The sequence below is a fragment of the Fusarium pseudograminearum genome, chromosome 1 (assembly GCF_000303195.2).
Source record: "Fusarium pseudograminearum CS3096 chromosome 1, whole genome shotgun sequence".
Taxonomy (NCBI): domain Eukaryota; kingdom Fungi; phylum Ascomycota; class Sordariomycetes; order Hypocreales; family Nectriaceae; genus Fusarium; species Fusarium pseudograminearum.
The window spans coordinates 2,060,467-2,076,065 of record NC_031951.1 but is presented as its reverse complement, the minus strand read 5'-3'; the positions used below and the strand labels follow the sequence as shown (position 1 = coordinate 2,076,065).

At 50.4% G+C, this 15,599-nt stretch overlaps 7 protein-coding genes across 7 annotated transcripts; 2 read left to right on the top strand and 5 right to left on the bottom strand.

The window, feature by feature from the left end:
* Positions 1-208: 208 nt before the first annotated feature.
* On the bottom strand, positions 209-1,722 carry FPSE_00650 (uncharacterized protein; the record flags this gene model as incomplete). Its single annotated transcript, XM_009253770.1, has 2 exons — positions 209-1,587; positions 1,638-1,722. The coding sequence occupies 2 exons, from the start codon at positions 1,720-1,722 to the stop codon at positions 209-211; spliced, it is 1,464 nt and encodes a 487-aa protein (XP_009252045.1).
* Positions 1,723-2,341: 619 nt separating this feature from the next.
* FPSE_00649 (uncharacterized protein) lies at positions 2,342-5,404 on the top strand (the record flags this gene model as incomplete). The annotated part of the gene is made up of 1 exon (XM_009253769.1): positions 2,342-5,404. One exon carries the CDS (start codon positions 2,342-2,344, stop codon positions 5,402-5,404), a length of 3,063 nt encoding a protein of 1,020 aa, XP_009252044.1.
* Positions 5,405-6,033: 629 nt separating this feature from the next.
* On the bottom strand, positions 6,034-7,338 carry FPSE_00648 (uncharacterized protein; the record flags this gene model as incomplete). The annotated part of the gene is made up of 6 exons (XM_009253768.1): positions 6,034-6,147; positions 6,202-6,621; positions 6,674-6,868; positions 6,930-7,108; positions 7,167-7,208; positions 7,266-7,338. The coding sequence occupies 6 exons, from the start codon at positions 7,336-7,338 to the stop codon at positions 6,034-6,036; spliced, it is 1,023 nt and encodes a 340-aa protein (XP_009252043.1).
* A 1,465-nt stretch (positions 7,339-8,803) lies between these two features.
* On the bottom strand, positions 8,804-9,383 carry FPSE_00647 (uncharacterized protein; the record flags this gene model as incomplete). Its single annotated transcript, XM_009253767.1, has 2 exons — positions 8,804-9,274; positions 9,324-9,383. The coding sequence occupies 2 exons, from the start codon at positions 9,381-9,383 to the stop codon at positions 8,804-8,806; spliced, it is 531 nt and encodes a 176-aa protein (XP_009252042.1).
* A 282-nt stretch (positions 9,384-9,665) lies between these two features.
* FPSE_00646 (uncharacterized protein) lies at positions 9,666-10,244 on the bottom strand (the record flags this gene model as incomplete). The annotated part of the gene is made up of 3 exons (XM_009253766.1): positions 9,666-9,721; positions 9,774-9,897; positions 9,948-10,244. The coding sequence occupies 3 exons, from the start codon at positions 10,242-10,244 to the stop codon at positions 9,666-9,668; spliced, it is 477 nt and encodes a 158-aa protein (XP_009252041.1).
* Positions 10,245-10,832: 588 nt separating this feature from the next.
* FPSE_00645 (uncharacterized protein) lies at positions 10,833-12,254 on the top strand (the record flags this gene model as incomplete). The annotated part of the gene is made up of 2 exons (XM_009253765.1): positions 10,833-11,409; positions 11,458-12,254. 2 exons carry the CDS (start codon positions 10,833-10,835, stop codon positions 12,252-12,254), a joined length of 1,374 nt encoding a protein of 457 aa, XP_009252040.1.
* A 282-nt stretch (positions 12,255-12,536) lies between these two features.
* On the bottom strand, positions 12,537-15,320 carry FPSE_00644 (uncharacterized protein; the record flags this gene model as incomplete). Its single annotated transcript, XM_009253764.1, has 1 exon — positions 12,537-15,320. One exon carries the CDS (start codon positions 15,318-15,320, stop codon positions 12,537-12,539), a length of 2,784 nt encoding a protein of 927 aa, XP_009252039.1.
* Between the last annotated feature and the right edge of the window lie 279 nt (positions 15,321-15,599).

Sequence of the window (15,599 nt, the reverse complement as noted above, 5' to 3'; positions counted from 1 at the left end):
GTGGTTAAACTAAATCCCATCTCATTGCTATTCATGATGCCAGATCCTTCTATACGATATGGTGAGGAGGCACCACTCCTCAACTATCATGTTAAAACGCCATCCTGCATGCCTTAACTCCGTAATAACTCGTCGATGATAAACAATTGAACCACATATCGCAAGTCTATTACCCCCAGGGTGGTTTCTTCTTCTTCTTCTTTCCCCCTTATTGACTACCCCCGTTTCGTGCGTTTGACGTTACATTACTGGCGTGAGCAAGCAGAAACTTACAACATGTCAACGTCAGTTTGCACGCCTTAGTCCAACCATCATCTTGAGCGATGCCGAGTTTAATGCTCACATCCCCTATCTTGTCACCGTCGATCTTGTACGGCAAACTAAGCGGCGTGCCGGTAGCTTCAGTTTGCCTATGCACAAACGCGCCTAGCTGTCGCACAAGCTCCAGGAAGCCCACCATTGCATTGTCGAAACGTCTATGCATAAAGGTGAGCCCAAGAGGCATGTCCCCAGAGCTGTACAACTCAAGCACATGCCTCTTGGGGGGTACACTAGCAGAACGGGTGCCTAGTCTACTCGATGAAGGGCTCGGAACTTCGTATTGAATGATCCTAGACGTGCTGCCCATGGGCTGTGGGTCGTAGCCATCGAATCTGTATGCCAGTTTGTCCGCGACTGTCACCAGCAATAGCAAAGCATGCCCCCAAGCCGCATTGATTTCGGGCCAATCCACGGGTTTGTTTGATAGGCGCCCGAGTCGAAGACCATTGATCGTCGCAAAACTGCCGTCATGGCTGATGCAAAAGGTATCGTTATACACGTTCGATCGCTGTAGCTTCTCCAAGAGCTGTGAATCGTTGCTGTACTTGGCGTTAATGCTGTCCCTTTCAGCTTGAAAATCAGCCATTCTTGTGGCAAAGTTGTTTCGTTCTCTCCAGAACTTCTCTTCCTCCTTGTCCAGCTGCCGCGACTCTTCCTCGAGAAGTACAAGCTCCTCGTCTAGTGAAGTCTTCTCTGACTCTAGCTTCTTGAGTTCCTCCATGGCTGCAGCCCTGTCCCGCTCAGCCTTTCGTAGGGCTTCCTCCTGGGCCTTCATATCCTCCTCGCTTGGTTTATTCGCCTTTGCCTCTTTCAGGTGCTTAGCGTAAGAGTCCCTTTCGCGTGAAGCAATCTCGAGCTTCTTTTGCAAGCCCTCCACAAGCATTTCCGTGCATTCGACGCATATCGGATGATCGATATCAGACCGCGCCGATAGCACGTCGAAAAGGCGGTTGATCCTGTCCATTTCGCTTCCTATCGGCGCATCGGGGTTGTCCGCATTGCTTTTGCTGGAGCTGGCGCGGCGCAGTACTGTCGGTGTTGTAGGAGGGTCTGACGATGGGGTTGGCCGAGCCATTTGCGATTCGGATAGTAGTACGAAGGACATTGACGAGTCGCGAGGGTGGCTTCCATGGTTGCGCTTGAACGTCGGCGGACCTGCATTCCGTGACACCCTGTCATATAGCGACTTTCGCGATTGATCCTGTGGTTGCGCGAGCGGCGGGTTTGGCACAGAGGACTTCTTGAGGGTTTGCGGGGATGCGGAAGCTGCGACATGAGTTAGGAAAAGCGCACGAGACATGATGGGGATAACTTACCAACAAGAACATCATACGCAGCTGGGTTGAGATCCTCAAGGGAACCGTCCAGCCGGAGAGGCTGACGGCATTTTTGGCAATTCATATTCCGCTTAAGAGATGCGCATGATCTAAGTGCCAAAGCCAACGAGGTGCGGTACTGGAAGCGAAAGGAAGTGGAGGTGTTTAAGAATTGAAGCTGAAAAGTATCCCAGACAAGGTTGGATTAAGGTCGGCCTTAGCGGTGACGTTGTTAAGCTATGGCAGCTACAGTATACCACTGTACATGACTGCGCATGTGATCAACGTTTTGAGATAATACTGTCACGGCGCCTGATAAAGGGAGGATTTTGACTAGGGTGAATATGACATGGGATTTTTAACAGTGTATGGATTTAATTGAAACTCGGATTTTCTTCTATAACGTCTGTTAAAAATCCTTAGTTACATGGAAACTTAGTATCTCATGGAACTTGTAGGTTGCTTTCACCCCACCAGATGACCGCTAAGAGGAAAGCACTTTACGCGATGCACGGCCCTCGATCGCGTCGGCTCTGCAGTTGCTCCTCCAACCAACCATCATCGTCACCATACAAAGAATGTTCAAGGGACAAGCCTATGCGGCTCATGGATTCATTATCCAATTATATGCACTTGCAGACAACCAACTGCTTTAACTAGACGATCACAAAGAGGATTGTTGTATATGAAGAACTGTTGTGACAATGGAGCCGCCTACAAAGAAGAGACGGCATGGCCCTTCGCCCCCAAAGGCCGCCCAAGATGAAGACGATGACGATGAGCTTGCTTCACACCCGCAGGAGATTAAAATCCGAAGAGATCCAGATATTCAGCTTGCACTGAAGCGGGCGAATGCTAATCAAAAACTCCATGCCACCATGGCTCACATCATCGAAAAGTACAGTCGCGACTTTGAAGGCATTGGAGACGAAATCGACATGGCAACAGGAGAGATCGTGGTGAACAATGGTCACTTGCGCAATATGCGCGATGAGGGCGATGTCGAAGGTCTTTGGGTGGAAGGCGAAAGCAACATCGATGAAGATGAAGGAATCCTGCTTGAAGATCTCACCGACGAATATTCTGACAATGAAGGACAAGCCGATGAAATTCGTCATTCTCAACCCGAAAATGAGAATAGCCAGGCATCAAGGACAAAAGAAAGCGACACAGAGACACAACCGCAAGATCAGAACGTCATTATTGATGAAGCGTCTAATAATGTTACAAACATCGCCAGCAGTCAAAATGATGCGCCACACGACAAGAGCATGGCGCTACCCCCTGGATTGCCTCCAGACGATCCTCGATTGGGTCCTCCATTATTTGGTCCTGGACCTCCGTCAGGCTTTGGGATGCCTCACCCAAATTCTGGGCCATGGGGAATGATGCCTGGATTCCCTATGCAGGCTTGGGGCCGCGATGATATCCCCCCTTACTTCAATATGCCACCGAGTATGCCCGGACCATGGTTTACTGGGGGCAGGTATGATACTGCCAGTAACAACGGCCAAGCTTCTATCTGGGGTCGCAAGTGGACGAGGAAAACCAAACGAGCTGGTTCCATGAAAGGATCCTTCAAAAAGGCGTCCGATAAACGACCCAGCGACGCTGCTGTAGATGTCAGCTCAGAGACTCCGGAGAGCGATCGTGGGTTGGAACCCAAGTCCACGGGAGGAAGCCCTAATAGACAGGAAGCTCCGTTATCTGACCGAACCACCAACGCAAGTGATGAGGACGAGGACTTTTTGTGCTCCGAAACCTCGGATGCAACGCCCACCGTACAGCAAAAGCCAAGTCTAGTTCCATCAGGCGATAATGCTTTATCCAAGAATCGCAGCTCAAATGATCCTCCGCACGACACTCTTAAAGAGACCAACGGCAATACTGTCAAAGTGTCACAGCAGCCCGATGAGAAGGATGATTCTGGTCAAAGACGCTCTGGTCGGGCACGAAAACAGACAGAGTATCTGGGCAGGGTTTCTTGGGATGATGCGCGGGAGTTCAAAAGATCGGGGAAGACCTTTACAATACAAATACACAGGGCCGATCCGTCTTTGCGGGAAGAGTTTCTGTCTGTTGATCTCGCCGATGAGGAAACTGAAGGCGAGGTTTCTTTACCTTCTGAGCAGACAAGAAAAGGCTCGCAATCGATAGAGGAGGTAGGAGCGAAAGTGACTTCCGGAAAACTGGTCGCTCCAGACTCAAAAGACACGGCGACTCCATTTAACAGCAGCGCTCCTCAAGCACCGCAATCCAAGAACATCGAGGAACCAAGTCCTTTTATTCAAACCATGATTCCGACAACGGAACTCTCAGACGATGAGGCACCACTCGCCCTTTCGAGAATCAGAGTCCCTAGGCGGCAAAACGCAGCTACAATGACGGTCTCTCCTGCATCTGGTCTGCGAACAGAACACCACGAACGCTCTGCTGAACCCGCTAATGCCACGAGTGCTCTACCGAAGAACTACGACGAACCATCCCCTGAAGCTGAAATCATAGTTGACGAGGTAGATGGCACTGTGCAGCCGCTCAAGCGAAAGCGTGGGAGACCAAAAGGCTCAACTTCTGCCGCGAAAGCAACGCCGTCTAAGGCTTCTGTTACAGTACGAGCCAAAGAGATCGAACCTACATCGCCCACCTGTATCATTATATCCCTGGCTGATAACCTTCTTCAATCCACAAAGCGAAAACGGGGAAGGCCCAGAAAATCTGTTGGTGTGACTTCCACTATTCAAGATGAAGCAAACAACCCTGCAAAAGAACTCGCAAATGTTGATGATGGGGTCCCCGAAAGCGACCATCAAGGACCGGTTAATGAAATCCCAGACAACGAAGTTTCTGGGAAATCGCCTCCCCTATCAAATGAACTCAAATGGCTTCCCAAAACTAAGCCCAAAGATTCTACAACTGATAGAACATGTGACGCATTTCTATATAAGTTTGTCCGTCCTCGAAAATCGAAGGAGATATTGCAGCAAGCCAAAGACGATGAGCCAGAGTCTCAAGTTACACAGGAAACGAAGGGAGCCCCCAAAGATATAGAGGATGATCTAAAGGAACAAACTATACTTCACAAGCCACAGGCACTGATGCAAGAAGCCGACACTATCATGGAAGATATCCCAGAAACTCGCGAAGACTCCGAATCAGTTCAAGACGACCGACCATCGCCCAGCAGTCCTTCTCTCCTCTCTCATGGTGACGGAACTCCTGATGACGACGAATCTCGAGAAGTTGATGAGCCTATCGAAGATGACACTCCTATACTTCACATAATCACTGATGATGAAGCTATTGAGAGTGAAGGGTCTCTTCCCCCTTTGCCACAGGATGCTCCTATCAAAGAAGCGTCGACGCCAAGGAAATCAAAACACAGGAGGAGTTCTATTATGGAACCGCCATCAAGTTCTCAAAAACCCCGTACTCCCCGCCATAGATCCATTCACACAAATCGGGCTCCATCTTCACGCCGCTCCCTTCTCTCCTTTGTATCAGATTCAGAATCAGACAATGAGGGGTTCCGGGATGAGCTGACCCGAAGAGTAAAATCCCATTCAAAGTCAGCCAGTGTCCGCCCTTCATCAAAGAAGATCCGGAGACCTGCTACTCTGACCAGAGAAATTCATAGGACGCCCAGTAAGAAACGTGCCCATGAGATCTCTAGTCCCATTGGCACGATAAAGACACCTGGCGGCACATTAAAAACGTGTGGTGTGGATGGGTATCATTGTGGTCGAGACTATTGCTTCACTTGCATTTGAACGACATCCGTTTTTCACAGGAGCATTGACGGCGGATTTGGCATGTAAAGGGAGCGGCATCAGCACATAAACATAGATTATATATAGCCAACGAACGAGCATAGCGCTTTGATCTTATTGACTACTACGCTACTGGAAAGACTGACTCAAAAAGTAAAATAATGACTTCCGAAGCTAGCTAGAAAAAGCACGGTGTGTTTGGTGATTAGATTAGCCCGTGATACCAATGTGCCATAAACCCCCAGAACCTGGAACGCCGAAACCACATTGTCTCATTCCACATCACCCTTGGATCCATATCTGGGATCAGGGCTGGTTGCGCGAGCTTCCCCTCTCACCGAACCGATCAATTCATACGTCGCGTCGAAAATCTTGAGGTATCATCACATGACCGAAATTCTCAACGGGATCGTCCCAGGATCCCCCCGGACTAAGATCACTGACACAAGGGGATGGGAATGTATTAGATTCGGCTAGAAGATTCTCTTCCTAATATGGGGATCCTATCAGGTGGTGAAGACCAACGAAAGGGTGATACCTGCCGGTCGAGGGTATCATGGATGAGGGGGGTGCCGCGAGATGAATGGTCGTGGATGATGATGGTCGGGGAACAACGACTCGAGGTACTCTCAAGACTTGTTGGCAGCGCCGCTCGCAGCTGCAAGGTGCTGCTTGAAGACCTCGGGATCCCGAACTGGGTTAAAGTAAGGATGAGCCTGGGCCTCCTTGGCAGTCAGACGTTCCTGTTTCGCAGTTAGATTCCATTGGGGCTACAAATGAGGATCTCATAAACAAACCTGATGGTCATATCGCAATAGCTTGTCGAGGAAATCGATCGCCTCATTGGAGACGAATCGTTGGTTCTCTGACGTAACAAAGCTGTGCCAGGGCTTCTTTTGGAATCTGCCTAGAATGTCGTCGTACTGTGCATCCAACTCAATCTCGTACTTATCGATGTAGTCGAAAAGGTCATCGGTGCCGAGGACCTTGGCAATCTTAACAAGTTGATCGGAGTTGCTGTTGCCGTGGAAGAAAGGCTCTTTGCGGAAGATCATGGAGGCAAACATGGCTCCAAGACTCCACATATCGAGACTGTAATCGTACTCCTGGAAATCGACCAACAATTCAGGGCCCTTGAAATAACGAGAGGCAACGCGAACGTTGTACTCGGTACCAGGGTGATAAAACTCGGCCAGACCCCAATCAATCAGACGAAGCTGTAGGCTGTCAGTAAGATGGAAACCAGACGATTGACTTCGGGCGACCAACCTTTCGGTTCTCATGATCAATCATAACGTTATGTGGCTTAACATCACGGTGCATGATTCCCTTGCTATGGCAGAAATCGAGGGCCTTGAGGAGCTCGAAGATGTAGAATCGGACATCAATATCGTTGAACTTGGGGTACAAGCTTCGGAAATCGGTGTTGTTGACATGCTCGAAGATCAGAGACGGTGTCTTGCTCTGTGTACAGTTATGGTCAGTTGCGACGCTAGAAAAGCTACGAGAGCGGGAAAACACGAACCTGCGAGTCGCGAACAACATCGAGCAGAGCGACAACATTGGGACCGCCAGCCAGGTTTTGAAGAATCTTGATCTCTCGCTTGATCTTCTTCTTCTTGACAGGCTTCAACACCTTGACGACGCACTTCTGGTAATTGACAACATTGATGCCTTCAAAGACTTCAGAGTACTTTCCACGGCCTGCAAAGGACACAAAATTGTTAATGACTCAACGACAAGTCCACAATAGTCAACATACCAATCTTTCTGACGACCTCGTAGTTTTCCAGAACACCCCAGCCTGCAAACGTTGGTCAGCTACGTTGTCGGTGAAGCTCTCACGTGGGAGAGGGCATACTGATGTTAACACTGTCGTAGTCCCAGTAACTGCGGGGCATGCTCTGGTTGACATCGGCGTAGACACGCGCCATGATGGGCAGGAGAGCGAGGGCGTCGCAAGGGGCGGCGCTGATGATCTAGAGAGGGTTTCCGATGAGTTGCGATGATCGTAAGCGGTATTCGAAGCAATATAGATGCTGATAGGGAAGTGGAGGTGCCGGTGTTTATCTTGGCGAGCCCAAGGTCGGAGGCTGAAGAGGAAGAGGCTGGACCTGATTTGACTTGGTTTGCAAAATCAAGGTGGGATGGCATTTCGAGTCGGGTCCAGCCCAAAACTACCCCATTGTTTTGGCAGGCGGGCTAGTCTGTGATTGGCTGCAGCGCTTATCGGCTCTTCCGCGATAAGGGATCGAATGGCACGAGCACCCTGAATTCAATCACAAGGCAAGAGCTTGGTTTCTGGATCCGGTCTCGGCTGCTTGCTTGTTCGATTGAATGCAGTATTACGATAAAGGGCATGTGACACGTTTGCTTCGATGATAATTTAATGCGTTTTTTCAACCTCCAATCCTGACTTTTCCCTTTGCTCTGCAGCTTTGAGTTAAAGTACGTAAAGTTCAAGGAAGCAACCGTCTCAAACGTTAGATGCTCATAATAGTAATACCCCATAAACTTGATGTCAAAAGAGAACAGTATAACGTTTCAGTAAGGTCAGAAGGCTGAATCATCAAGGATCTCTATACTACAACAAAAGCTTTATGAAATTTGCCATGACTATCTGATTTGGTGCTTGTATAGTTCTGAATCATGAGGATGGAGCAACAACCACCTGAAGTAAGCAGGACAAGGCATCGTTCTTGAAGTATAGTCCAAGGTAGTCCGAGTTGGAAGGTTGAATTTATTACATTATACTCCCCGGGTAATCTTGCAATTCTATGGCCAAGTCTACGTCTGTCATGAGCCATCATATTGATATGGACCCCTGACGGCACATATTCGGCGGTCTTCTATCATTCTGCTACAAAGGCATCAACAACTCATGTCACCAGCAGCTAACTTTGTGATGACTTCAAATTACCCAAGACTTGACAACCACATTATACGGTTACACCAGACAGGAATATATCCCACTTCAGTGTTCAAATCCTGTGGTCAAAAGTTAGCCGCAGAAACATATGTGGCTTTTCAATTGATAATCGGAAAAAAGTCCCATAATTCAGAGAGAAGATTAATTGCTCGACATGTCGGGCCTGCAAAGGTGTCAGCAACAGCTTTCGCTGATGCGTCCTACACCTCCAGTTCCGATCCGACTAAGGATGACGATACAAGGGTTTTCATCATGATGAGAGATGCTTGATGTGACAGAGGAAAGTACTTACATGTCATAGTGCATGACGAATCATAATACATGTTTCCATTAATCAGGCTTCTCGAGTCAAATTGGGGTATCGCCTCGTAACACGACATCTTACACCCATACGAGTTGAGCTGCCTTGAATGGTGAAATAGGTTTAGCGGATGATGGCACCTCTCCAGCATAGTGGTTGTGCTACAGGCTCAGTCATACTCAAGCGAGTCCAAGCCCTTGTCAACAACATCCCATGTTCGTTTTCGAAGGTCGGGTTTCGGTTCAGGACGTTTGGCCCCCTTTTTCTTCTTTCGCTTCTTATTGCTGTGGAAGGATGTTGGCAACACGTTTGTGGCTTGCGCAGGAGCAGCGATATCGTCACCCGAGTCTACGGGCTCGCCCGTCATTGTGCCTGCCTTTCTCTTGAGTTGTTCGGCCTTCTCCTTCTCTTTGCGTAGAGCTTCGAGCTCAGAGTGTCGGAAAATTTCGATTTGCTCGTCCGTCAAGGTTCTTTTTACGCCATCGGGATAATATCCTAAGCCATCATCTTCCTCATCCCCAGCATCAACAGTGGCATCATCTTGACTATGATCTTGGCTCGGCGCCTCAATAAAGTCGGACCCGAAGGAAGCAAGGGCTGCTTGTGAGAAATGGGCTTCGTGGAAAGCAAAGAGGTCATCCTAAAACAGTTAGTACAGTGCCGCGTAGACAAGGTCGAGGGAGGCATACATGAGAGACACTTGGTATACCACACATACCTATTGCCTTTGCATCTTTGGGTTGTGGCATGTCGAGGATTTTTTCCCGACGCGATGTCAAGTTTTAAATAAGATTTGCGATTTGGCGAGATTGGGGAGACGCGACAGCTGGAGCTCCAGGCTGTAATTACGTCACGTGTCGGTGTATGATAAGCCATGGACCTGGATCAAAACGGAAAGAAATAAAGGCCAAAATAAAGTGTATGGTTGGGATGCAGGGCCAAAACTTTTGGTCTAGAGGTTTGGGCAAAATATGCATTTGCCTGGAAATGTAACTCAAGTCAAAAAACCACAAGCCTGCAGAGTGCAACGCTCACAGGGATTTGAGAAGAGCCAGCGCATTCTCAAAGGCCCTTACAACTTGATCGTCTGGGGGAATGTCAGTTCGTCCAGAAAGAGGCGTCCAGCAGTAAAATCTTACAGTGCTGCTGTTTTCGTTCCATCTTGTCTTCGGCAAGATTCACAAAGCGCCTTCGAGTCTGCAAGCGCTTTGCTGCCCGCTCATCATCATGTGCTGATGCTGCGGCTGCCCAGACTTTGAAATACTGTAAGCGCATTAGCTTTGTGGAAGGTTGTAAAATAAATAAAACATTACCTTTGCAAGAGCATCTGCCTCTTTCAAGATCTCACGCTCCTGGTCGTCGGCATCGTGCAAAGCAGCCTCATAACGCGCTTCGAATTCATCCCAGTCGAACGGCTCAAGAACTCCCGGTGTGTCTGGCGGGTCAGAGTTGCTGGCTTGTCGATCTATCTGAGGCTCAGGTGTCCTGCTGTTGGCATGCGAATGTCTTTGCATGTTGTTCATATTGGCCTCCTGAGAGTCAGGAATCTTCAATCCGTCTTTGCTTTGATGATCCTCGCCGCCTTCTTGCGGTGGAAGTGGTGAATCCATGTTAGATAGACACGTCGCGCTGGATCGCCAGGATTATTGTCGGCCAAGCAACAGGGGTCGTGCTCTGTATGTAAGTGAGCACCCAAACACCGTGGTTGCTATCATCAAAGGAAATAGCCGTGAATTACTCGGGATCTCAAGTTCCTTGAAGTATGTATAAAAAATGGGAAATTTCTTTTGTTTTCGGAGAAGACTAGATGTAATTTAAAAATTTGAGAGATGCGCAACAAGCAGGGCATCTTGTACCTGCCGATCGACAATGAAAGATGTGAAGGAGCGGACCTAGACTAGGAGTGGATGCTCCTGCCCTGCATGTCCAGGAAGGTGCCAAGGTGCGTGCCTGGAAGTGTGGCTTACGTCCATGCGCCACAGTCCTCGCCGTTGCTGGTCACCCCGTGACTTGATCTTCACCTCACACTTACAGTCATCTGCCTTTCATTCACCTTGCAAACAAACTAAAATTTGACCATATAAACATGCTCTCCTTCTTTTCCTATTCGATTCCGGAAGGCTGAGCATAGCCACTCTGATCGTCTCAGATCAACAGATAAAGACAACTACTTCGCACCAAGTGGCGATATAGCCAAGATGGACTGCGACATCTGTCATCGCAGCCATGACGCCAAGCGTCTCCCGTTTCTTTGCACCGTGGATGCTAGAGCGGCACTTTACGATGGTCGTGTTGAAAATGTGATGGCTCTTATCGAAAATGAAGATCTCCATAAACAAATCAACGATCTTCTAGATGAGACAAACGCCCCGACCAAGGACCGCAAGGATGCGTTGCAGGCTCAGCAACGAACAGCGGAAGACAGAACCACCCAGATTCTGGCCGCTGCTGATAAACTCAGAAACGACATCAAAGCTGCCAAAGAGGAGATTCAGGCTCGAAGAGCTGCCCTCTCGCGACGCAAGTCCGATATCGCTGCGGTATCTGATGGTCTTATTGAGCGCAGGGTGAAACGGCAAAAGTCGGTAGAAAGGGAAACCGGCATGCACAAGTACCGCTGGACTAAGTGCGCAGACGAACTGGCTCGCACGCGGTCTTTCCTCTGCATAGAAGCAGCTCAACTATATGGACTAAAACGGATTAAAGAAGGGTCGCCTAGTAAATACGAGTATTACCTGGGTGGAATCCCAGTCGTCGATTTGACCGCAATGAACTGTGAGTTACGCCATCTCTTCTCAAAAGTACTTTAGTAACACCGTCTAGCATCAACACCGGAGATGATATCTACATCGCTCAGTCATATTTGCCAGATATTGATACTTGTATCGCATTATCTTTCCATTCGGCTCCCCGCTGCCATCACTCTCCCTCATCGCGACTATCCCCGGCCAACTATTTTTAACTTGTCGGCTTCTTACAGACCCGGAGATCCGGTCTTTCCCAGTCAGGCTTCTGTGTCGTCCCCTTCTAGCACAACAGACACAGAGTCTCAACGTGTCTCGCGGCCAAGGCCTCTTTTCATAGACAAGCCACTGTCTCAACTGGCCAAGGAAGACCCCGCCACATTCTCATATTTCATTGAGGGCGTGACTTTGCTCGCCTACAACATTGCTTGGGCTTGCAATACGCAGGGCGTGTCAATCGGCGACAAGGCTCTTTTCGAGGATATGAGCAACATGGGTCGCAACCTGTACAATCTTCTCATCAATCACCAGTCTGCCGGAAAAGACCCAGACACGCTCAAAGACGAAGCCGATGGCCAAAGCAGCCGTTTTGGGCAGTACTCTCATGGTACAACATTTTATCATCTCGGCGGGGCAGAAGGTACTGAGTTCAGCAAAACCTTCAAGCTTCCTAGCCCAATGAAGCTTGCAGATAAACTCAAGAAGAAGTTGCTCAGCGAAGCGCCCACCCCTGACTGGGAAGTCCTGGATGATGATGCATGGAAGGTTGAAGAGGAGCTGGCAGATGGGAGTCAAGTCAACAAGAACCTATTGATGGGAGACAAGAACTCTCCACGTCGAGGGACAAGCGGTTGGATGAGGGTCAAGAATAGATGAGTGTGCAATGTGGTATATATAGCTCTTGCTCAATTCATAGCTATAGTGATTCCATTCATATTCCATTCGTATCCCCTTCACGAGTCTTGAAGCTCGTATCGTTTAGTCCTTCCTTGTCAAATCAAATAAATATACAGTCCAAAACTCCTTCGCTGCCAAACAAATCATTGTATCGTGACCGACACCATCAAGCCGGTCTTTCTTCTATAGCATTATGTTGCATCTTTCCTCCGCGCGTGCTCTCATAGGCGAACAATCGCTTCTCAGTCATGGTGACGGAATTTATTCTTCGTCCTCGTCCTCGGCCGCTCTGCCTGCGACCTGGTCTAGTAGATAGGCTGGGATGGTTTGTAGGATGTTGTGGCCGGCCTCCTTTTGGGCCGACCCGGGCGTGCCGAAGGCTGATTCAGAAGCCGCTCTCAAGCCGGGATCTCTGATTCGTGGCATTGGTGATGGTGAGGTGTGGTTCGGAGTTTGCTGGTGAGGTGTGGCGGGGGCGGATCTCCCAGGTGTAGCTGGCTTCTTGGTCTGGTGAAATAGGCTCGGCTTCTTGTTTCTTCGAGCTTCCTGCTGTGCTTTTATCTGTGCCTGCTTCTTCTTCTCGAAGGCGGCTTTCTTCTCCTCAGGAGTTATAGTAGTAGGAGCGGGCGCTGCCGATGGTGTGGGCGCTGGCGGCTCGGCGTTGGTTATACGTTGGTTGCCCCCGGGGAGCATGAGCCCCCCCATCATTATGGGGGCAACAGTCTGCTGTTGACTGTTGGTGTTGCTTGGCGCGGGAGATGCGCCCTCGGGTTGAAGAGTGACGGGCGGGACCGCCAAAGGTTGGGCGGGCGCAGACGACAGACTCTGGATGGGTTGATACTGAGCCCGTTTGGGCTCAGGCGCAGCTTGCTCGATCGACGAGGATCGAGAGCGTTTCGACTGAGATGTAGTCGGCGTTGGTTGAGGAAGAGGTTGGCTGGGATTGTGTCGGGATCCCTGGGCCCTTGGTATCAAGATCTTTCGTTGGCTGAGATCTTGAGGGCCCATGCCAACCTCCTCTTCATCCTCCGCGTCCTCCATCTCGATGTCGAACGCTGCCACCATCTCCATTTCGAGGTCATCCTGTTCCTGCTGCGACATGACATAAGGCGCTGGAACGGCCTGTGGAGTGACCTCAAAATGGAAGACGGAGGCCTGCGGCGGAGGTGGAGGCCGGTTGAACTGAGGGAGAGGGAGTTGCGGGACGGAGAGGGTCTGGGCCGGCGCGGCATGGTCAATGACCATCTGTGATGGCTCATCACAGAACTCATCCTCGTCTTCGTCAAGGAGAGCCGCCAACGCCGCCCACGACGCCTCTTGGACCATCCGCTCCTGCTCCTCTTCCGTCATACCGACCTCCTCCATCTCGCTATCAACGGCCTGCGACGGAGTCAGTACCTCTACCTCACCTTCACCTTGCTCCTCCATCTCCACATCCTCGACTTGGCAATCATCGATTGCCATCTCATCCCAAACCTGTTCACCCACTTCATCGCCGCTGTTAAGGAGATCGTCGATGGCGGCATCAAGTTCGGTGGGATCCCAGGTGGGAGAGATGCAAGGAGCGGGTTGGAAGAGCCCCTGGTGAAGGCTTTTCTCCCAGCCGTCCTCACTTCCATTCGCCGCAGCGAAAAGGAGTTCTTCGGGGATGTCGGGGATCCCTGGAACCTCCTGGGCGAAGGAAGCGACAGAACCGGCGGCCTGCTCGGGTGATGGCAGCTGTCGTAAGGGCTCAAGGCCCGCCGGTTCTGCAAAAGGAACGATGGCTTGGGGAGGGAGCTCTTCTTCAGAGGGGAAGATGGGTTCATCGACGACATGGGAAGATGAGACGACACCGACGACGCCAGGAGAGGGGGGAGAGGGGAGGGTGGTGATGGCCTCGACGACCTCCTGTCGAGGAGACACTGCGCTAGGCGCAGGCTCTCGAACAGGAGGCGTCTCTCTGCCTGGTGTGGCAGTGGCGGCGGCGGCGTCGGTGGTGGTGGAAGAAGCTGGCTTCTTCGGTGTCGTCTCGTGAGGAGAAGGGGGAGAGAGAGATGATGGAGAGGAGCCAGTGGGAGCGGGCTCAGACGGTTCGATTTGCGTCAGAACAGGGGACTCAGCCAAGTCAGACTGAACGCCGTGAGATGAGGGGATCTCGACGATCGGACTGACTGGCGTCTTCATCGCCCTGTCGTCAGCAAAGTCGGACGGGTCCGACTGAGTGCTCTGGTCCACTGGCACGACCACATAGCGCTGAGCCAAGAATTGCTTCTTGGTCAGGCCCCTCTCTTCAGCCAGCAGCTCAGTCTCTTGCCGGTGAGTTAGAGCTGACTGGCGTCGGATGATGGGCTGTGGTCGCCTCTTGCTGATAGCTTTCCAGATGGCGATGTCGGTGTCATCTTCAAGCTTCTGCATCAGCAAAGAGGCCTGCTCCAGTCTCTTCTGCTCCACCGCGACTCTCTTCTCTTCCTCCCGTCGGGCGTGTCTCTCTTCTTGATCCTCCTGCACCAGCATTCGCATCCAGGCTTCAGCACCGGATGTGCTAAGATCCGAATCCCAGTCCCTCCCGGCAAAGGGAGTAGGGAACAGAGTCTCAGCGTCAAAGCTGGATTCGGCTTGAATACGAAGAGAAACAAAAGTTTCCCTAACGATTCGCACCGACTGGCTCACCGCAAAAGCGGCACTGGGGGTCCATGAAACGATGTTTGGCATGGAGAGAATGGCCCAGGTCTTGACAGAATATTCCACCATGGGGTTGCCCAAACCGCCATGAGTGTGGTAGTCTTCTGCCCAGATGAGCCGCAAGAGGACCATGGGGATGATGGTGATTGTGGAGAGGATGGCCATGGGCAAGGTGGCCAAGAACTCTCCGTGCATCCCCGCGAAAAAGAGCACGAACGGGAACGTCGTGAACCTTGTGAGGTAGATTAACGCCTTGATCAAAAAGAAAAAGACGTTGTGGTACTGCTCGTCGAAGCAGTTCCCCATGTTGAATGGGGAATCCCACTCGCAGTCGCCCTTGAGTGGGAGCCAGAACCATGTCGGAAGATCTGTGGTCTGCATGGTGTCGTTTGTCTGGTCTATGAAGATGTGACTGTTAGCTTTTTCGCAGTGTCACATTATAGTATATATAAAGACGAGATGACTTTGAAGCGCGCAGTGCATATAAAAAGATCGTGATACTCAGGGGGGACTCACTTGTGTATTGGTGTGCGAGGTTGCTGGTTTTTCAAGCGTGATGCTTGATGCTTTGGGAATGCTTGGGGATGCTTGAGGATGCTTGGGGGAAACTGAAGAAAGAGGAGAAAGCAAATGAAGAAGATAAATAAAGCGAAGGGCCGT